At 33.2% G+C, this 24,083-nt stretch overlaps 1 protein-coding gene across 1 annotated transcript; it reads right to left on the bottom strand.

Annotated features, from left to right (window-relative positions):
* Positions 1-901: 901 nt before the first annotated feature.
* Positions 902-22,549, bottom strand: LOC132732433 (uncharacterized). The gene is made up of 5 exons (XM_060718849.1): positions 21,629-22,549; positions 19,762-19,920; positions 16,554-16,979; positions 13,252-13,345; positions 902-5,423 (listed from the first exon to the last, which is right to left on the bottom strand). The coding sequence occupies exons 1-5, from the start codon at positions 22,184-22,186 to the stop codon at positions 1,876-1,878; spliced, it is 4,785 nt and encodes a 1,594-aa protein (XP_060574832.1). The 5' UTR covers positions 22,187-22,549; the 3' UTR covers positions 902-1,875.
* Positions 22,550-24,083: the final 1,534 nt, after the last annotated feature.

Raw genomic sequence — 24,083 nt, forward strand, 5'->3', positions numbered from 1 at the left:
TCTTCCCAGGTCCGATACTTTTGCCTGTGTATATATCATAATGTAACATTTAGTTTGTAGAAAAACCGGCCACCAAAAATCCAATGACTTAGTACATAATAATAGTTTCCTTCTGGGTCTACTTTTTAATATAATAATTACAGGGGTGTCACGTTCAATCATTTAAACGGATACGGTCGGTTTTTTAGCTTAAAACTGGTTCGAAAACTCAATAACCGGTGAACGACGTAGAACAAGACAAAGAGCCAGAAAAACAATTAAACTGAAGAACCAGAGCTTATTTGTAACAAGATTGTTTGTATTTTAGTTGTACTCAACAATGCCCTTTTGTCGATACCGCCGTAACGGAAAGTAGTTACTCCATAATAAGAAATTCATTGTAATCAATATAAAGTACTAGAAATTACATATTTTTGTCATAAAGAAGCAAAGTAAAATATGAGGATTCTATTTGTTCTGTCGGTTGAACGTGGAAAAAAGTTATCAAGCCGCCGTTTCATCGGTTATCGTTTTTGCAAATCGTGTCAACCCTTATAAAAATGCATGACCCCTAAAATTTACTATTATTCAGAATCATAGATAAAGCTTATGTTAAACAAATGCTCGTACAACTTAAAAAATGCAGTTACGTTATAATTATTTAAGTCAGAAAACACTTTAAATCCAGTAAAATCTGTCCTAAAAGACAAAACATAAATAGAGGATAGTGAATGAGAGTCAGTTTCATACTGAATGTATTGAACGAGTTGAATTAAATTATATTATGCAAGCCTCTGCGAGCATAATATTATTTTATTCAACGAGTTCAATAGATTCAGTAGATTTTCTAATAAACTTACACTAATTTTATATTCTATTCATCATATACCCAAAAATAAATACCGTTCAAGTGATAAAAAAAAACATTTTTTATTGACGCGTCTATAGTATAACGCTAACATTTAGCGCGTCTTAACGCTATGTTTATATAACGCAAATGACGTCACGTCAAAATATATGCACGACCGTTTTTACGGAGTCGCCCAATCGGCACTGGTATGTGATGAATTAGTTTACTATTAAAATAATAAATAGATTTATATTAAACAAAAAGCATGATCAAAGTATTGTAAATGATGTCTACACACAATTGTTAAACTTCAAAAATAAATTAGTCACTCAAACCTGTGAGCAAAGTCCATTCAAAGGAGAAACAGAACAAGAACTTTATGGACAAGTGGTCTTTATTTAAATTATTTATTTTAAATCTAACATATGAAGGGTTTTTGAAGAGTGGCCTTAATTACAGGAAAGTCTTTATTTGGAGGTGATCTTAAACACAAATTTGTCTGTACATTGTATAATAATAATTATGCAAGTCTTTTTTTTTAAACATTTTGCCACAATATTATTGATATGTCTCTTTTCAAACCTACTAATAAAATAAGGATGTCTTGTCACTATTTATAAACCAATCTATATTCCCCTAAAATATTTCAAACAAAAACACATCATATAACAAATTTAAATAAATAAATTTCTTAAAACATTTGGCTTGAATATTGCATGACAAATGATATAACATATTAACTATAGCATTGTTATTTGAAAACATGTGTAAACAATGCACTTTATTTTTTTTTTAAATTTTCAATTTCAACTCATATACACACAGAGACTTAGTCGTCGAAATTCAAAATATTTCACACATGTCAACTTTTTCTCAATTTTATTATATATAGTTTTCATACAACTTGTAATTCAAACACCAAATCAAATGAGAATGGCAGCATTACTTTTCAAAAATTATATTAGTAGAATTTTTCAAAGTCTTTAAGAATTATCATGAACTATTAACATAATCATTGAAAAGCAATTTTCCTCATCATTATTTTTTCAAAGAAAATGATAAATTCTACGCGGCCTGTCTGACCTGACAATTAATCTTAATTTACTCTCACATATCACTACAAACGTTGGATGAGTTAGAATATAATCATACAATTCTTTTACTCCTTCATTTATGTGCACTGTAACTACTTCAACAAACTGACCAAGGGTAAGAAGACTGTCAACAAATGACCGCCACGTGTCCATACTCATTAGTGCATTGTCTAATTTAATATGTGTAACACTCATCTCTGGTGTTACAGTAAGAGCGTTATCTTCTACATCTACATTCAGTAATGTGAGATTTCTAAGTTGATGTAAAGTATGTACAACATTACCAACTTGTCTACTGTATTGAAATCTACCAACATAATTATCTTGTAATATAAGTTCTGTCAGTCTGCTCGCATTTGATAAGAGATCAAAATCTAAGATACCAGCTGAAATATGTATACTCTCAAGGTTTTCTGTGTTCAGTCCAGAAATCCTAATATTCTTACAATAAGACAGATTTAGAATTTGAAGCCGACTGTGCTTAGACAGATCTACATGTGTAACATGCATGAAACCCTCATCATCACACTGATGAACACACACATGTGTCAAAATCAGTTCTCTTAAAGTGGTCTGCTGCAACAATGATATCAGTGATGCTTTATTACAGGTTAGTTTTTCAAGGTGAATTTCAATGAGTTTGCTGGTGGTTGATGGCGGTACAGAAAGGTAGAAATCGAGACTGCTGTCATTAATGTAAACATGTACTAGTTGTTCATTGTTTATGTTGGAAATTTGTATTTGACCACAGTGTTTAACCATAAGCTCCCTGAGCTGGTTCTGCTTAGTAAGGTACATCACATGCACATGACCATCCAGAGCCTGATCGTCAGACACATGTATTAACGTGAGTTGTCTTAAAGGTGCTTGTTGTATTATCAATACAAGTGATGCTACATTTACAGTAACTTTTTTAAGGTGAAGTTCAGTTAGTTTGCTTGTGACTGGTTGAAGATAAAGGTTTCTAATGTCTGAGAAAAAACAACCTTCAATTTCTTCAATGCATATCTGTTCAAGTTTTTCAGTGTTTAATCCTGTAATTATTAAATTAGGACACTTTACAAACTTTAGTTTTTGGAGATGATTCTGTCGAGACAAATCAATATCAATATGTTCCTCCTTGTAACCTTTTACATCATTATTGGTCAGTTCTAAAGTAGTCTGTTGTAATAACGATTTCTGTATTGCTTTATTAGAGGAACCAGCATGACCTTTAATGTACAGTTCCATGGATTTGCTTGCATTATGTAGCAGGTTCATATCTAATGCATGGAAATATTTATGAATATATACCTGTTCAAGTTTGTCAGTGTTTATTCCTGTAACAATTATATCAGGACACTCTACCAGCCTAAGTGTTTTGAGATGTTTATGTCCAGACAGATCAATATTATGATGTTTACCTTTGTTGCAACGTACATGATATAAAGTCAGTTGTCTTAACTGTACTTGTTGCAATACGGATGACAGTGATGTTAAGTCACAAGAAAAGTTCTCAAGACAAAGTTCAGTCAGTGTGCTGGCATTTGATAAAAGATTTAACTCTAATACATCGGGACATTCTTTGATGTGTACCTGCTCAAGCTGTTCAGTGTTCAGGGCAGACATTTTAAAATTATTACAATGGGACAGCTTTAGTACCCGAAGCTGCTTGTGTTTAGAGAGATTAATTACACTACAATTTTCCGGATTATCCAATTGAAAAGGATTTGCATCTGACACATGCATATACTGCATATTGATACAATTTGTGATATATTCCAACACAATTTTAACTGCTGGATTAAATCCCAAAGTCAGGGAAATCACATCACCTGGGTTGATGCTTTGTAGTGGAAAATTAATGAAATCAACAAGGTCAAGATTGCTTAGACTGATCATTGTCTTGTCATCAGAGCCACACTCTTTGAGACAATCTAACATTAGATTTTGTATAAGGTTAATCTCATCATCACATCTCTTTATAAACCTGTTTTGTCTAAGATGTAAAATGTGTTTATCCTTATTTACAATACACGAAATCTGTTTTGACAAATCAGTAACAATAACTGGGGACAAACCGCAAATCATTTTAATAACATTGGATAATTGTAATACGTCACTTGCTGATTTACATATTCCAAAAAGCTCATCTAAAACTAATACTTCCCTAGGGCTCTGTTTAACAGAGGCGGTTTGTTCCATGTTATAGGATGTTGTAACATACAATGCTGCGAAAAACTCAAGATATGAGATGTGGATAAAAGCGAGTTGTGTATCTTCAAGCGTCCGGTCATAACATGTACTTTCATTTAAAATACCAAATTGTGTTAGCTCATCGATAACACTATCCGATAAATCCTTTTTGATACGACATGTAAGGCCGCACGTGGCTTCTATGTCTGAAGTTATTGTTTCATATGCAATTCTACCTAGACGAAATAGGACATGATTGTTCTTCTTTAACCTAGGAAACCTTTGTAGTATTGCAGGTAGATGAATAGTCTTGCAATCTTCCTGAAACTGACTCGCATCGTTGTCATGCCCCTTTTTCTTGTGATCCGACCAGCCATACATAGTATTAAATATGTGACAGTACGTTTCGCTAACAGAATTTCCAAGTTCTATACCATTACAGTATAACCACAGCAGCTGTTGCAAAAGTAGTGGTGTCTTCTCCACATGATCAATATGTTTAGAAGTACAAACAGACATGAATTCATTACAAGACTTATTTGTTCCCGTTGATTCAGAAATGTATCGTTCAATGAATGACTTTAACGAATTTCTTGGTATACCTACTAACTGTAATTTGAGATCAATTTCTGATTTCTTTAAATTGAGAATTCCTTTTGCTGATGGTCTTGATAATGTAATAACTGTTGCATCTTGTGCCCGGTCTCCGTTCGGTATTCCGTAACTTACATGGGGTATATGCAAGCTTATTTTAGAAGGCCTCCATTCATCCAAGCTGTCAACAATGATAAGACAACGTTCTGACTCTTCTTGAAATATTCTGTCAATCAATTCCGTATTCAAAGTAAGATCTTTTGTTAATTCCTTTATCATATCAACAGTGGCGTCAGACTTAAATGCTGACATGTATTGAAGTTGTATAAAGAAAAGAAATTCATAATGTCCAACTTGGATGACATCATCTTTTATACCGCAGGATAGAGTTTCTGTTCTTTTAGACTTTTTAGTTACACCAGTAACAGCGTCACACCAGTTTTCAATCATCATTTTGCAAAAAGTAGTTTTTCCTGTACCAACATCTCCCAATATGTAAATCTTCTTATATCGCTGCCCTTTTGTTTGAACGTTTTCATGATATCCAATTTCATGTATCTTCTTTGTCCTATCTTTATCAATATTCACAGATTGATATACCTCGATAACTTCTATCTCGGGAGGTACATATACATCTATAACATTGGTACTATCTTCCTCTTGCTTTAAAGGAGAAAGCGATGTATTCACATAATACTTCTGGTAATTTCTAACAAGATTATCTTGTAGCTCTGTAAAATATAACACTTATAATGGTTATGCATCCTAATCTCGTACATATTAGACAAATCTTGTCTATAAGACAGGATTATCTTCTGTTTACACCGGTGCTAGAAAAACCTGTCTAAGACAGATCACGTGCTTTAAATGACGTCATTCCCGTGCTCCTTTAATGAGAATGATTTCATTTTGCCGTTATAAATAAAGATGTAAATATACAAGCTGCCAAAGGAAAGAAGTGCTGACTAAAACTATAAGTATTTGTAATTTCTTTCTGAAATATAATTAATGTAATATGCAAGAAAGAATCACCGGCTATCGTTACAGACTCAAATATTTAGCGCTCGGGTTATTGCTTAGTGGAAACTCAGCAGAGTCTCGTTACCGCCGTAAACAGTTACACTCAAGCTAAATATTTTGGTTTGCACAGGTAGCCGGTGTAAGATTCTTATACCTTGGTACTCTCGTTCATTTTTGCGGATTTTATTATTGTATTTGATTTATTTAGAATCTTAATAATACTTTTGCATTAACAAGAGGGCCATGATTGCCTTAGATCGCTCCCCTGACCCATCAACCACCTCCAAGCAATGTCTTAGACAAGTTTCCTGGCCAAGTTTGATGACAATTGAGTCAAAAATTAGAACTCTAGTGTGTTGAAAAAGTTTTTCCATATTTGGGCAGTGTGATCGAGCTTTTGACCCCAGAAGATCCATATTCAAACTTGACCTAGAAATCATCAAAACAAACTTGCAGACTAATTTCCAGGATATTTGTATAACAACAGTAGCCAGTAGAGACCTAACAAGATTTTCTATTTTTAGCTCTTGTGACCTAGTTTTTCATCAGAGATACCCATATTCGAACTCCTCCAAGCAATTAACTAGACAAGCATCCTGACCAAGTTTGATGAGAGTTGAGTCAAAATGTTACCATAAGAGTATTAACAACGTTTCTCCATATTTGGGCAGTGTCACCTAGTTTTTGACCCCATAATCAAACTGACCTAGAAATCATCAAAACGACCTTCCTGATCGATTTCCAGGAAAGTCCAGAGTCTAAGCAAGCTTTTTCTATTTTTAGAACCTGTGACCTAGTTTTTGACCAGAGATGACCCATCTTCGAACTTGACATAGAAATCATCAAAAAAACCTGCCTGACAAATTTCGAGAATATTTGAATCAAAACTGCAGCCACTAGAGCTTTTACAAGCTTTTTTTATTGTTAGCTCCTGTGACCTAGTTTTTGTCCGGAGATGACCCATCTTCCAATTTGACCTAGAAATAATGAAAACAACCTTCCTGTCAATTTTCCAGAAAATTTGGATCAAAACTGCAGCCACTAGAGTGTTATCAATATTTTCTATTTTTAGCTCATGTGTCCTTATTTTTGTCCAAGGATGACCCATCTTCGAACTTGACATTGAAATCATTAAGACAACCTTCTTGACAAATTTCCAGAATATTTGGATCAAAACTACAACCACTAGAGCGTTAACAAAATTTTTTTAGCTCATGTGACCTAGGTTTTGACCAGAGATGACCCATTTTCAACTTGACATAGAAATCATCAAAATAACCTTCCTGACAAATTTCCAGGAAATTTGGATAAAAAACTGCAGCCACTAGAGCGTTAACAAGATTTTTCTATTTCTAACTCTTGTGACCTAGCTTTTTACCGGAGATGATCCATATTCGAACTTCACGTAGAAATCATCAAAACAATCTTCCTGACAATTTTTCCAGGAAATTTGGATCAAAACTGCAGCAACTTAAGTGCGAACAATGTTTTTCTATTTTTAGATCCTGTGACCAAGTTTTTGACCAGAAATGACCCATCTTCGAACATGATCTAGAAATCATCAAAACAACCTACTTGACATTTTTCCAGAATATTTGGATCAAAACTTCAGCCACTAGAGCGTTAACAAAAAAATTCCATTTTTAGCTCCTGTGACCTTGTTTTTGACAAGAGATGACCCATATTCGAATTGACCTAAAATCATCAAAGCAATCTTTCTGACCGATTTCCGGGAAATTTAGATAAAAAACTGCAGCCACTAAAGTGTTAACAAGCTTTTTATATTTTAGCTCCTGTGACTTAGTTTTTGACCAGAGATGACCCATCTTCTACCTTGGTATAGAAATCATCAAATAGAGACATACAGAATCCCTAAAGAAAGCCCAACACGACAAAATTGAAAATGTTGCAGGCTCGGTTTGATTGGGCCTGTTCATGGAACAAAAAACATCAAACAACCCTCCCGACAAATTCGAATATTTGGATCAAAACTGCAGCCACTAGTGCGTTAACAAGATTTTTCTATTTTTAACTCCTGTGATCTAGTTTTTGACCAGAGATGACCCATATTCGAATTTATCCTAGAAATCATCAAAGGAACATACCTGACAAATTTCCAGAATGTTTGGATCAAAACTGCAGCGACTTAAGTGTTAACAAGCTTTTTCTATTTTTAGCTCCTTTGACCTAGTTTTTGACCGGAGATAAACCATCTTATACCTTGTGCTCGAAATCATCAAAATTTAATGAACCTTCCTGACAAATTTTCAGAATGTTTGGATCAAAATTGCGCAACTTAAGTGTTAACAGGTTTTTTTCTATTTTAAGCTCCTGGGACCTAATTTTGACCGAAGATGACCTAGAAATCATCAAAACAACATTCCTTACAAATTTCCAGAATATTTGGATTAAAACTGCAGCCACTTAAGTGTTAACAAGATTTTCCTATTTTTAGCTCTTGTGGCCTAATTTTTGACCGTAGATCACCCATCTTCAAACTTTACCTAGAAATCATCAAAATACTCTTCTTAATAAATTTCTAGAATATTTGGATCAAAACTGCAGCCACTAGAGTGTTAACAAGCTTTTTCTATTTTTAACTCCTGTGAACTAGTTTTTGACCGGATATGACCCCTCTTCGACCTTGACCTGTTTTTAAATGAGACAAACAATCTGACAAAGTTTGATAATGAGCCAATGAAAACTGCTAGAGTGTTAACAACCCAATTGTTGACGACGAACGACGCACAACGACGGACACCGGACATAGCCCCATCAGTATACCTCACCTTGACCACTTCGTGGTAAGGTGATCTAATAATGACCAAGGTTGTCGCAGAAATAAAGAGTAATAAGTTATAATTTTAGTAATTGAAAATTTGCATAGACAACAAAAGCTGTCACCAAAATGACGAATGCCCCCGTAAAGGTTTCTTAATCATGCAGGTATTATGAAAAGAAAAGAGAATGAAAGTAACTAATTGCTGAATATTGTTCTTTGTATTATTGTTCCTGTAATCTCCAATTGTGATAACATGAATCTTCAAAATATAAGTGTGACCTTGACCTTTGAAGAAGGGACGTGGTTCCTAAATGCGACAAAATGTGGTTATATGATAGACATTTGTGGCATATTATTTCAAAATCCCTCAATGCATTACAAAGATACAGTCTGGACATGATTGTTGTGTAAGTGGGGACGGACACACAGACAGACGGACATGAACCTTAGCCGCGGAACATGGTCTTGATGTGGTAGACATTTGTGGCAAGATATTTTAAAATCCTTCCATGTATAACAAAGTTACAGTCCATATATGAATGTGTATTCTTAAACACTTTTCGAGAGAATGAGTACCTTCAAACTATAAGTGTGATCTTGACCTTGAGTTAAGGATATGGGTCTTTGTCGCGACACATCGCCCTAATGTGGAAGACATTTATACCTCGTTATTTTAAAATCCGTCTATGCATGACAAAGTTACAGCCCGGACACGAATGTGTGTAAATATAAACTCTGATTGTGATAAGGTGAACTTCAAAATGGTAGTGTGACCTTGACCATTGAGGTAGGGACGTGATTATTGGACGCGACATATCGTTTATGTGATAATGTGAAACTTGTTAGTGTGACCTTGACCTTTGAGGTAGAGACGTAATTCTTGGACGGGACACATCGTCTTGATGTGGTAGACATTTATGCCTAGTAGTTTTAATAAAACCATTCCATGCATGACAAAGTTACTGTCCGGACACAAATGTGTGTACCTATTTACTCTAATTGCGATAATGTGAAACTTAAAAGTGATAGTGTGACCTTGACATTTAGGTAGGGACAAGGTTCTTAGACGCGACGCATCGTCTTCATGTGGTACACATTTGTGCCAAGTTATTTTAAAATCCCGCAAAGTATGACAAAAGTTACAGTCCGGACACAAATTAAGTAAGGACGCACAGACACACAGACGGACAGACGGTGCGATTATATTTTGTCTCCCTTCGGGGGCATAAAAACATATGGCTAAAGTGTCATATTTCATAACATTATTCCAAAATTTTAATATAAATAAATGACATATTCAAACTACCATCCCGCACATTGTCGTTTTGAAAATAAAATGTCATCAAAAGATAAAATTGCAACACAGGCAAGTACATTTATATGGAACTAGATGATATAAACGTTAATGTCTTATCAGTCAGAAAAAACAACATCTAGGTAAAGTATTCGCGTTGTTTATCATACCATAATTATAAACCATTACAGTGTTTTATTTTGTAAATACTGACTTACATTATCTACACACACGTTAACTGAGTTGGTTGCGGGTAGAACAATGTGCGATTGGTAGGTGCTTTTTTCTCCTGTAATCGATTGCTGCATATTATATCATAGAAAAATTATCTTTCAAAAGAGACAAAAAGAAGAATATATCCTGGTTATTCGGTTTGAAATCGATAATTATGTCTCCAAAAATGTTTGGGAGAAATATTTTGTTTTTGCCTTTGCCATCTGTCCATCAGTCCGTCCACATTAAGCTTGTCCGCCCTTCACATGTCAAACTACTGGTGGGATTTCAACAAATCTATAATGAGTGATCAGTTCTATCCTTAGATTTGTATGTCACCGGCACGTTCCGCTTCACCGCACAAAATGGCCGCCAGTGCTTAAGATAGAAAAGTTTGTCCGGCCTTCACAGGTCAAGCTCCTTGTAGGATTTTCACAATATTTTACAGGAGTGATCAGTACCCAGTAAATTTTCTCATATAATTGGGAAGAGGCCTAAGCCTAAGATTTTAGAGAAAATTACCGCTAAAAATGCTTATTTGGGATGTAAAAAAAAGCAGGTTAAGTTCAGATTTTTTTGGAAAACTGCATGATTTAAACAAAATTTCAATTGGGTAGATGACCTTTATCGGAGTCTGTTATATAAGCAGGAAAATCAGTGGTACCATCCTTAGGTACATGTCTTCGGCACAAAATGGCCACCAGAGCTAAAAAAAGAAAAATATTGTCCGACTATCACAAGTCAAACTATAGGTGGGGTTTCAACTAAACTTTACAGGAGTGATCAGTACCATCACTGGTTGTGCACATCACCAGCACATTCCGCTTCGTTGCAAAAAATAAGCGCTGGTGCTAAAAATAGAAAAGTCTTGTCCGGCCTTCATAGGTCAAACTACTGGTGGTATTTCATTCAAACTTTACAGGAGTGATCAGTACCATCCTTAGTTGTGCACATTACCAGCACTTTCTGCTACTAAAAATGGCCACCAGAGCTAAAATGGATTTTTTGTCTGGCCTTCTTAGGTGAATATACTGGTGGGATTTCAACCAAACTTTACAGGAGTGATCAGTACCCTTCTTCTTTTACAGATAGAACTGCTTATTGGATTTCTATGAAACTTCACTGGAGTGAACAGTACAATCCCTTGTTGTGCAAATCGCCGGCTTATTCCGCTTGGCTGCACTAAATTGCCTCTAGAGCTATAAACAGAAAAAATCTTGTCCAGCTTTCACAAGTGAAGCTGCTGGTGGCATTTCAATGGAAACTTGAAACAATGTTTAGTACCATCCCAGGTTGTGCATATCACGGCATTGCTGCACAAAATGGCCGTGAGAACTATGAATAGAATAATATTGTCCGTCTTTCACATGTCAAGCTACTGGTGCAATTTCAATGAAATGTCACATACGTGACCATACATAGACATATGTTTTTGTGACAAAAACCCTTCTTGTTATATATAAAGTTTATATCTGTGTCAAGTGAAACATAATTACCATCAATTAGCTTACAGTTACCTAATGGAAACTGCAAATTTTACTTTTATGCATATTTTATAACTGTAAACAAGTATGTTTATGTAAAATCTGAAACCAAACCAGCACACAAAAACTGTTAACATATGTCATAAACGACATTGTCTAAAGCGCCTTCTCTATGTAGTCTTCACCAGTGCGAACACACTTCTTTTGGCGTGATAAACATTTTAAAGAACTGCAAGTTGCTTGCAAGTCTTTTTTTACTTTCCGTACTTATTATTACCATTTCGTATTAAAACTATTTAATATAACGCTAAATCTTTTGAGCTGAAACATAAACCAATATAAAGAAATCAATTTGGAATATTAATCAGCGTTGATAAATTTAGTCCTTCGGGCACCTGGTGAATCAATATTATCCTCTGTCTGGTCATATCTAAGACACACACGTGTCTGCAACCGGATCGTGACTCCCTGGCTTTCTTTCGGCGGTGGTGTGCCTGGTGTTTTCCAAATTGACAAGTTGACCTTTGTTTCTTGGTCATAATGTCATCCTAAATGATTATCCTGTATAGAAGCTCATCGCCCTTTAACATCGTACTCGTATCGGTCCAGAAATTTGTATGGTTTAAAGAGAGCAAATTTTGTCTTGGCGTCATATGATATTGAGTGCGCCGCCCGTCAAGCATGTTACCTTGGAAAAGCTTCAATTTTTTAAGCAGGCAAAAACGATTCACGTTGTAGAGCGTTTTTAAAGATGGTATTCATATTAAACTATATTCACTCAAGTGACTATAAATAAAGCAGGTATGACAAAAATCTCTTTACTTCTGCGACAACCCTTATATATAAAACATTTGTTTTTCATTGAAATGTAACAGCTAAATGTGATGAGCACCATAGAAACACACTAATTTCACAAATTTCAAATACAAAGGCAATAGGAAAAGTTTAAAATTCCATTATGAAAAAATATTAAAGCCTTTCCGTGAGTTTGTTTAGGAATTTTTGTATCATAGTTTGTAGACCATTCTGTTGAAAATATGACATAGTTAAATCGTTTACATCTACAAGCACATCATGTTAACTGAAGTGCAGTCATATTCAGATGCTCGTACATTGGTTACTTTTTCTATGGTTTCATATTGTGATGACAGGGAACGTTTATATATTTTGCCTAGATGATACAAAAGAGTGAAAGAAAATCAAAGCACTCACAATCTGACGTACTCGGGGGTTATGCCCCTCGTACAAACCAGATAGCCCTGCGTTTCAATGCTCTTTCTATTATTTAATGTTGCGGCAGTGTGTATACATCTACATAGAAATGTACACAATGCTATCATTATTCGTGCAATTATATTTCTTTGCATAAACTTGATAATTTTAGCCCAGTAGATATAAATATATCCGATATTGTCCTGAATTTGTTTACTTTTCAAATTTTGACATATATTGTTTTATCTGTTTCAGTAAAGAAATCACTCGTTGCTTCTGATGGAAAAGTTTTCAAAAGAACAAAATAATTAAGCTTGATTTATAACTATCATATTTCTATATGTACAACTCATTTATAAAAGAGTTCATTAAAAGGCCATTAAAACAATGTTATTCTATGGGGCTACTCATAAAATGTTCATTGCACCTCTTACTCTAAGAGAAAATGTTAAAACATTCTAAGATAATAAGAAGGAATTGTTTCTTTGTGTGTGTGTGTGTGTGTGTGTGTGTGTAAAACATGGTTGGAAGTAAGAAAAAGTAAATATTATAACCTTGTTTCCTTTTTACGTAATCGTAACGTCTCATATACATCTGATGTACACCGTCTAGTTCCTTTTTCTTTTTACCCTCTAGTGACGACACTCGCTTAACTCATTCGACCCGTACGCCGAGTATAGTCGTCGTCTTTATCTGTTATCGTGTACCGCGCGCCGAGTATAGTCGTCGTATAAAATTTATCGGCTATCCCGCATGACGAGAGAAGTCGTCGTGTATTGAACTACTACTGTATACCGCGTGACGAGTTATGTCGGCGCATTTCATTGGTTGTTTCGACGGGTTATATTTAGATTTGAGGTATTTTGACCAATCAGGAAACGCGTTATATGTATAGTATACAGGTTTACCTATACGAAAGTGAAAATTTTATCGAAATATCTCTATCTGAAAAAAAGTTATATTGCGTTAAAAAAATGGAAAATCGGAGGAATTTATTTGACATTATGTTTGATACGGACACGGAAAATGGCGCAAATTCGGATTGTGACATTAGTCTCGATAGTGAAAGTGAGATAGAATCAATCGGATAGATCGAGTGACAGTCAAAATGAAAATGAAAGTGCGGACGAAAATGTGGAATATTCTCAGTGGAAGACAAACGATCGGTCAGAATTGCCTAAGAGACCATTCACAGGCCCAAATCCAGGACCTAGTCTACAGATCTTGATTCGGACTCAAATGAATTTGATTTCTTTGAACTGTTCTTTTCTGTGTTTCTTATTGAGCTACTTTGTAGACAGTAATTTTGATTTTGTCTTACAAAAATATTAAGTTGATCTTTTTTCATTCCTTTTATCCAGAAAAGTAACGTAATTGAAAGCTCCAGAAAATAAGAGTAACTGTTCTAATGTAAGAAATACAAAAATGTAAAAAAAGGTTACAGTTTTTGTATATATTTTGTAATTATTTTTATATTAATATTATATATAATTTTTATAATTATTATATATAATTCTAAAATTATCTAAAATTAATCCACACATATAACAATTTTCATTCATATTTCATAAATCGATTATTTTTTCCGGCTCATATTTTCTTACTTTTAGACACAGAAGTAAAGATAAATTATTTATTGTTTTCTTTGAAATTTTCTTTCAAAAAAAAACAACAGGAAAATAAAAGTTTTTTTTTAATGAATATGAATGTATATACACCTCTGCACCATAAATGTTATATTTCTTGTCTGTTTTTATGAGCTCCATAACATAATACTTATATTTGCTCATTAGTCATTACTAGATTTATTTGCATAATCCTTCCAAAGTATTCATTTCTAATTTGTAAATTAGCAGTAAATTTCTCAATATATTTTTTAAATTATTATATTATGGAGAAGAATGTTTTAATAGAAATTTATACAATAAATAAAGTTCTTTATTACAAATAAACTGATTTTATGTTGAAATCTTCTTTATTTTATTGATAATAAATCAGTCCAACATGTTGCCATAGTGATGGAAGTTACACCACTGATTAGGTAATTTTATTGCCAATATTTATGTGTCATTTCAGCTTGATTGGATTAAAAATGAGATTGCCAGAGGCAAATTACATAATGCACCCCCTATTATTTATGACCTGTCAATAAAACAGTGCAATATCCCTCAGGGAGACAGGTTAGATAAAATCAATAAGGTACCTAGGAGTTGGCTTATCAGTTATCAGTAGGGTTTAACTGGTAGACAGTGTACAGGGTTGAATGAGTTAAAGTTACAAAAATAAACATGTCAAAGTACATTATGATATTGCGCAACAGATAACTGACTTAATAGTTTCACATCTGTTGTAAACGATTACAAGTACTTAGAGATTATTACAATGTTGTTTTATTTAAGCTATGAGTAAATAACAAAGTTTTGGCCAATTGCAACACAATTCACTAATTTGACCTGCAGTGTCAAATAAAGGTCAAGTTCAATACTACTCTTTTAACGTTAAGTCCCAAGGATTGCTGTTCACAAATATGAAGACAATCCATTCAATAAATAAAAAGTTGTAGCCAATGACAGCAAAAAGCTGTGAAATTACAAAATTTTAACCTTTAAAGCCAAGATCATTTATAGGTCATGGCCAATATTTAGTTACACATTTTAAGACATTTTCCTTATGCTCAAGCAAAAGGACAATCTATACTTAGATTAAAAAATTATAGCCAATTGTTTAGGGGATTGTTGTGTTCATGTATGAAGAAGATTTGTTCATAAAAACAAAATTATAGCCTATTACAGTCACGCAAAATTTAAACATTTGACCTTTAATGATAATGTTACTTTTGAGATTACGTGCATTTGTTGTCATAGCAACCATATTGTTCATTATATAAAGAAAAAAAGTCTGCCATCTATCCTTATTTCAAATTTCATAAAAATATTTTCAGTAAACTTTTGAGTTACTAAGGGATCAAGCTTTTGCGGACTGAGTGACGGACCAATTAACGGACGGTGGGCAAACCTTATGTTCTGTTGTGTCAAACCGGTAGGTGACTATTCATAAAAGGGAAAAACACATCAGCAAGTTCTTATGTCAATGAACTTTGATCTCTAGGCCAGTTTTATCTTTTGTTATTACAGATCTAAGTGATCTTGACCTTTACGCTTTTCGTCTAAAGATTGGTTTGGCTGGTAGAAATCATTCAGGCGCATCTTAATACAAAGTTTGAAGTTCCTAGGCTAATGAAATTTGGTTTCAATTTTAGTTTTATGTTTTGTTATTGCATGTTGCAGTGACCTTTTACCAATAAAATGAGGGTGATGACAGGATTCATTCGCTTATAATGTTTCAATGTAATAGCTTTATTTTTATTGAAGTTGATGACTGTAAACGAAAGGTAAAACTTTATAACCAATGCAGACGCATGTTTCATGACAAAAGCTCCGCTTTATTTTCGGGGAGTAAAGCTTAACAATAATATAATAATTACCAAACAGACAAAGCAAAATATGCCAGTACATATTAAGAACTATTGCTCAAAATGCAACTTTGAATCTTCTATTGATACAAGTTCAATGCAAGTTTGATTCAAATAGATAAACAAAAATGTGAGATAGGCAAGTAAATAAGCAATTTTGGTCATTGACAGGTCCGAAAAACACGGTAAGATCAGGCCAGATCATATATACTGGTGATATTAATTCTGCTAAAGTTTAATTTAAATAAAATAAGACAGAAAACTGATATCGTGTAATCACAATTGCATGACGGACAAAGTTGGTCGCATAAGAGCTAGATAAAATATTGTAGGTTGACTTATATGAAATTTGTCATTATTATATATATCATAAAACTGGTTTACTTCCTGCAGTGATAAAACGTCTGTTTCCAATTTCCCCACTCTTTCTGAAACGTCTGTTTCCAATATCCCCACTCTTTCTGAAACATCTGTTTCCAATTTCTCCACTCTTCCTGAAACGCCTGTTTCCAGTTTCTTCACTCTTTCATATAGTATTTCACTGTGTCTGTCAAACACTTTTATAGCTTCAAGAAGGCCCTTTTGTATAGTCTCCTTAGCTTGATCGCTGACATCTTGAAACTCTTGTTTTTGTTTGCTTGTTGCATGTTGCAAACATTTTACCATCTCTTTCTGTTCGTCACTAATGAAATTCTTTGCATCTTGAATCGCCTGTTCTATTTCCTCTGATTTCAGGTTAACGGATGCTAATGCCTCTCTACATACCTCGACCTCATTGTGGGTGGTGATAACAAAATCACTTTGCTTCAACTGGTAACAAACAAAGGTAAATTAGAAAACAAGAGGGCCATGATTGCCCTGAAATTGCTCACCTCTATAAAGGCCAATTTTAACCTTTGGGATTTTTTTAACCAACTTGATAGACACTCACTAGAAAATGTTTCTCATGCCAAATATTTAAGCTCTAGCTCTTTCTGTTTTTTAAAAGAATATTTTTGAAGTTTTACTTTATAGATATAAAGAAAATCAATAACCCCCGGGTCGGGGCCAATTTTGACATAGGTTTTTTATTTGAACAAACTTGGTAGACACTAAACAGACACAGTTTCATGCCAAAGATTTATGCTCTAGCTCTTTTGGTTTTTTTTTAAAAGAATATTTTTGAAGTTCTTACTATATACATATAAGGAAAATGAATGACCCCCGGGCCGGGGCCAATTTTGACCTTAGGGCTTTTATTTGCATAAACTTGATAGACACCCATCAGACAATGTTTCATGCCAAATATTTAAGCTCTAGCTCTTTCGGCTTTTTAGCAGATTTTTGAAGCTTTTACTGTATACACATATGGAAAATCAATGACCCCCGGAGCGGGCCAATTTTGACTCTAGGGCTTTTATTTGAACAAACTTGATAGACACTCACAAGAAAATGTTTCATGCCAAATATCTAAGCTCTACCTCTTTGGGTTTTTTAAAAGAAGTACTTTAAGTTTTTGACTGTCGGTTGCCATGGCAACCAGAGTTCTGCATGAAATAAAATTTGTTGATCAAGTTTTAAAGGTGACCACCAAAGAACCATTCCTGTGAAATTTGGATGAAATTGGATGAGCGGTTTATGAGGAGATGTCGATTAAAGTAATAGTTAACGGACGACAGACAGACGGACGGACGCCGGACGAAAATTTATTACAACAAACAACATAATGTTAAACATAGAAAAGCATTGTGATATAATTGTGAAAAATATATCGAGCAATATATTCGCTTTTTTTAAGAGGTGTTTTAAAGCGATCTTAGTATATGCCACAACAAAGTATTTTTAGCTTCTGCTTGATACATACATACCTTATAGAATTTCTAAGGTGATGGACCTTGATGATAGAGCTTATATTGGTTTGGGCCAAATGCTTTTGTTAATGGTTACTGGTTCAAAATAGACTAGATGTACTATTTTCAAAATTTATTCCGGAAAATCTCCTGTATACATTTCATTTCAGCAATTTCTGTCCACAATTATAGCAATAAATTAAGGTTAAGGTGATTGTGTCTTTTGGTAGCTAAAGTATTTCAAGCGCAAAAGATTTGAAGAGCTTCCTCAAATTATAAGAACTAAGCTCTATGGTAAGTTGAAGGTAACTATAAAATAACATCTTTTCAGCTAAGTTCAGGTTTAGTCTATCTAGATTTGACCTCTTATTGAAATTCGTATGTGATATTTACATTTTTTTGTTTTTGTTTTTAATTCGGACAATTCTATATCGAATTTTTAAATTTCTTTCATTTTCTCTTTTGTATTTCTGCATTTTCTATAATATATTAAAATTTGTGATACACAATATTACACAATACAATATCTTAAGGACCACCATAGAAATTGAGTTTGTTTTAACTATTTTGTGTTATTCTTGATATATAATGCTGATTGGCTATATATCAATTCATACATTCATCTCTCTCTTGTATGATTATGATTTGCCAGTGTATGTAGAAATCTAATATCATCTTATATAGGGACGTCCGCGGCTGAGTGTGTTTGACCTTAAATAATACACAAATCATATCTTACCTAATCTTTGCTGTCTAATTATCAAATATGCAAGGTAGTATTTATATTAAAAATATTACTCAAAATGCATTTGGTTTCATTAGAAACATATTCAATTAAACGAAAAGTAGTTTATATAAATATATTTAAGATTTCAAAATTATACACAGTCAAATATTTCAAGAAAAATGACATTTTACTGTAGTTTAGCCAAAAAGGAATTCACTATGGTTTGCAAATTTTGATACACACTTGTAATGTTGATTTGACAAATACACTTTACAGCAATGTTATTCACGCTTTATATCTACAATAACAAAAAAAGATTGAATGAAGAGCAAGTCGGACCCATCAGTACAATTCTTATCTGTACAACATTCCGGTTAATCTTATGAATGTATACGTTTCAACATTATTTCTGATTTATTAAAATATAAACAAACAAGACACAGAAATACTAACATTTAGTAATCATTTAATGCAACCGTTTCGGCTACATGCCTTCATAAGTACATAACATAATAAAATTATCTGAAGTTACGCCAAAACAGAGCACGCTTAAAACGCGTGGACATGTTACATGGCGTTTAGGGCATAAATGCTATAATATGTAGATTTTTTATGTTATTTAAAGTTTGCTTTCGTTTTTCACCATTTATAAGTACTTTAACCGTCGTACTTTAGAAATAATAAGAAATGAAAATCTAAAATAAAATAGATCCCTTGAAGCATTAATTACATCAAAATAAGATGAAAACAGTAGACCGAAGGTTTGATTGAGTCTGTTCAAAAATTGACGAATTAATTTTTGTAATTGATTTTAATCTTATAAGTTTTACATAATAGAAATCTATATTAAAAAGTCAGGGTATTAGTCTATCACTGTATTTCTCGAAAAATAGATACGATTTTATAACTATAACAACTTCTGATATGTTATCCATCATATTTAAACATAACTTGATAAGTTTTATATTAGAACTTTCAAACAATGGTATTTATTTTATTGAGGAAATTATTTTATCATAAAAAACACATCATTTACCTGTTTAAGCTTGTTGACAGCTTGTCGAGCCTCAGGAATTCCTTTCAGTTCTTTTGGATCTTCAAGAATTTCAATGACATCATCTATACATTCAGCCAATTCCGTGTCTTCGATTTCCATGGTAGGTGAATGAAATAATTTGTTTCTTCTTTCTCGCACCTAGACGTTTAGTCAAGAGTTCTTTTTGTATTGTCATAATATCAAAGAAAAGAATAATTATATTTGTAACAAATTATATTTTGTTAACCCCAAACAATTATTGGGTGAATAAAGCAGATAAATGTTTTGCATGAACTTAAATATATATCCATATGTTATATATATATATACCATATTGTTCTTTTTTAAATACATTGTTGCCTTCATTTAAGAAAACAAAACATGCGTGTCATCATTGCTTTGGAGATACATTGCTAGAAATAGTCACAATTCTGCAATGCAACAAGAGCGATATGTCATCACATGTGTCGCCTTATTCAAGGGTCATTACTCCGTCAAAATCATTCAACTGAAAAACCGTTCTATATGTCGAAACACTTAAGGTTCTAATAAATCATGTAACATTTCATTCAAATTAAGTTATCAGTATAAGAGTAGTAGTCTGGGCAAACTTTTAAAAAAAACACCAAAAAAAAAAAACAAAAACAAAAAAACAAAAAAAAAACAAGAACTGTCAGAGGACAGCGACGCTCGACTATTTGAAAAAGTTGTCAAAAGGGTATTTCATTTAGTATAATAATGCTTTCCTATATATATGAATAGATAAGATTGTCCGTAAAGGTACAAAGGCTTGTTACTAAGATGTTGTATCGAGTAAACCACTGCTTGATTATTACGAATGCATAAAATTGTCACAAAAAAAGGCACAAACCCTTCAGTAGATATGGAAATACCAGCTTACACGCAAAACCTTTACCACAGGGACGCCGACAAATGGGCTACTGCATTAGCTCGATTATTCTGCGAATAGTAGAGCTAAAAATCATTAAAATTGAACAATCGAAAGAAATGACGACGATATGCACAACTAGACTCGGGACTGTTCGTTCCTATAAAAAATTGGATGAAATTGCATCAGTTATTTTTAACGGAGAGGTCCTGACAAGACGGACAGACAGATGACGGAGAAGCTATCACTAGTAGCAAGCAACATAAAAGTCGGTTATAAGCTCAAAATAGGTTCGCATTTTTACCCAAGCTGATTACTACATGCCAAATATCAAAGAGTTGGGCATTTTAATTTCATACAAGGAAACTGGAGTGAAAACTATTTGTCTAATTAAACTACGTTTTCACAAGCTTGGACATTTTTTGTCCCCAGGGGCGTGATTTATGTCACTTTTGTGGAAAACCACGAAGCAATGCTACATGCCAAAAAATCTAAGATCTGGGCTCTATAGTTTCATACAACAAAAATAAAGTTTTTTTTCTTTATGTCTATATAAACGAAGTAACCTTCCGGGTTCGGGGCAACTTTGTTCCCAGGGGAATGGTTTTTCTCTTGTAGAGAAATAGAAGGGATATTAAGTGCTAAATATCTTAGCTCATGCGGCCTTCTTATCCACCAGACTAGAATCATTTATGTAAGTTTAGTAGAGGATCAAGTAAGGATCATTCCTGTGAGGCTAAGTAAAAATCCATCAGGTGGTAAAGGAGAAGATGTTGTCTAAAAAAAATTTGGACATCTACGAAGTACAGACACACTGCCATTACAAAAGCTCATCTCTGAGCACTCAGGTGAGCTTAAGCCTCCTGTGTTTGTTCATACACATAATATTCAGAATGATATCTTAAATTATACATTCGGAATGACTTTTACAATATGATTTTATGTTATTTTATATCCTGAACAAAATTGTTGACTTACCTTTATAAAAAGATTTGTTCCAGTCATGGAGCATGATAAATGAGAGTGAAAATTAGTGTCATTTATGACGACATGAAGTATTCCAGATATGTCTATATCAGCTGCCTTTGTCTTGTCTGAATATCCAGGTGCATTGATGAAACATTTGGCAACCTCCCATGGTTCAGTACACCATTTTTGTATGTCTGTATTTGCCCAGTTTGGTGTTGGCGGAGTCGATCCGTGGCTTTTTAATACTTCTTCCATAATGTGATCACATATATGAAGACGACATACTTCTTTCTTTGTGCGCAAACAATTACACTTGTGTTGACCCCAGTAGCAGTCATTTTTGCCTGCAGAATTTATTATGCATGCATGTGTCGGTTTCAGGTTTCCAATAATGCACCGAGTACAGATAATACCAGATGTGTAATTAGCACTAAGAATTCTCTTATGATCTTGTTTAACAACATCATCAGCAAAACCTTCCAAACCTTGTTTAAGATATTTATATGCTAATCCACCTCTCACCCAATTTCGGAACTTCCTTTTCTTTACATCACTTTCTTGACTCATTGTTTAGATATGTCACTTATGTTAATTTATGAGTACTTCCTGTTGTCCAACTTCCGTTTTCGGTGTTCTCTGTCAAAGAGAAAAAATAATTGAATAGATTGTTGATCAGTAAAAATATTCAAGATATAACCGTTGATAATAGATCAATACATCCACTTAATAATGGTACCATTGTCGAATATTATTTCCTTAAGGTGTATAAGAATAATTAACATTCTATGATATTTTCATGTACGATATTAAATGTTTCTTTTCTTTTGGTAATAACACATCATTCTGCTTTAAGATAATGTTTGTAAAATAGAATGATGAAAACAAAATGAGAATAAATGAATGATTGCAAGTAAAATAAACTAAATATACTGTACATTTTTATGTTCCACATTGTGTCTCCCACGCCCGCTAAGATAGCAAATACTGACATGCGCATTTCATATTAACTATTTTTAAATCAACACTAATGTTGCGCGAGTATTTCTATTTGGCATATTGCCAGGTAGTTTATCTTAAAGTATTTACATATGGGGCGATACCGTTTATGTTGAAATGGGAACTAGTAACATGAACTCGATTTTTTTTCAAACTAAATAATTATGATTCTGTTATCCTAATAAAATGTTAATTAATGAAAGCTTTGTCAATTTATTTGTTGCAAATACACTGTAATATGCACGTTAAATTTTTATCTACCTATATCATCAAATTTGACGAAGAAGCAAAATATTAGAAACGTGAAAAAGGGAAGCCAGACCAACAATCGTAGAAGCGGTATGATTTAAAATTTCAAAAATACTTAAAAAATTATTACATTTGGTTAATAACTTACTTAAGTCTGTGTTAAACGTTCTTGCCCCACAAGTCTTATATAACCATGTTATATATTATTGATTCATTATATACATATTAAATAGACTGACATAAAACGTTAAATATAATGTTGATTTGATTTATTCATGAGCTTTCACAATATAGACATGTGCACTTAGATTAAATTATTAGATATTTATCGACCAGGAAATACACGGATACATTGCTTGCTCATAAATGTAATTGACACAAGATACAGCTGATTACGGATAAGGTTATCTTTAACGATGTTTAAATTTACAAAATTAATTCATAAAAAGTTTACCTTAAAAGTCGCTGTACTTTATGTGCTAGACAAATTGGTATGATTATGAAAAGGTTGCAAATAATTTACAAAATTAATTTACGGCTAGTGTTTTAGCTTCCCCTGTACAAGAACCAGTATAGTAATGACTGATTTGGCGGCGTCAGCGGTGACTCACCTACTTGACAAGTATGATATGAATTCACTTCTCTTTTTTGCTGACACAAACCATGTTTAACGTAATCTAAGCCATAAATAAAGCATTTCTTCTGAGTGACCTTCATTTAAAAGACGTGTGTTTACTGTTCAGAAAACATATTTTCTTACCAAAGAATTAATCGATGACAAACAAGTTTGAGATTTTTGTTACCGGACTAAACTTGTTTTTTTTCATTCTAAATAATATTTTGTGACGTAAAAATCAAACTGTATGTATTAAAATATTATGGAGCATTTCAATAAAGTAGATATTAGCAAATGTATTGCAAGAAAATTCAGAAATTACTATATAATTATGTGCCAACCTTTGTACCCTAATTATTCCAACATGCTATCAAAGGTCAAGCTCTGTATCTTGTGATTTTGACATTTCCTTATTAATAAATGTGTATCATTTCCCAGCTTTATTGAGTCATTTGCTTGTGATAATATATCAAAGAATGCATCCAAATGGGTATACTGAATTGATAGATCATTTTAAACGAAAATGTACGCAAATAATAATGAACAAACAAATAAATATTAACTGATTAAAAGTGAAAAAAATGATTCATAGTGAAAAAATGA

The sequence above is a fragment of the Ruditapes philippinarum genome, unplaced genomic scaffold, assembly GCF_026571515.1.
Source record: "Ruditapes philippinarum isolate M1 unplaced genomic scaffold, ASM2657151v2 ctg3403_1_1_1_1, whole genome shotgun sequence".
Taxonomy (NCBI): Eukaryota; Metazoa; Mollusca; class Bivalvia; order Venerida; family Veneridae; genus Ruditapes; species Ruditapes philippinarum.

Bases quoted from the DNA above. Each gene is read 5' to 3' on its own strand.
- LOC132732433 (XM_060718849.1), bottom strand. From the start codon at position 22,186: ATGAGTCAAGAAAGTGATGTAAAGAAAAGGAAGTTCCGAAATTGGGTG. The intron at 19,921-21,628 runs GTAAGTCAACAA...CTAAACGTCTAG, and splicing joins GAACAAATCTTTTTATAAAG to GTGCGAGAAAGAAGAAACAA. The intron at 13,346-16,553 runs GTAAACCAGTTT...GAATGAGTTAAG, and splicing joins ACGTTTTATCACTGCAGGAA to CGAGTGTCGTCACTAGAGGG.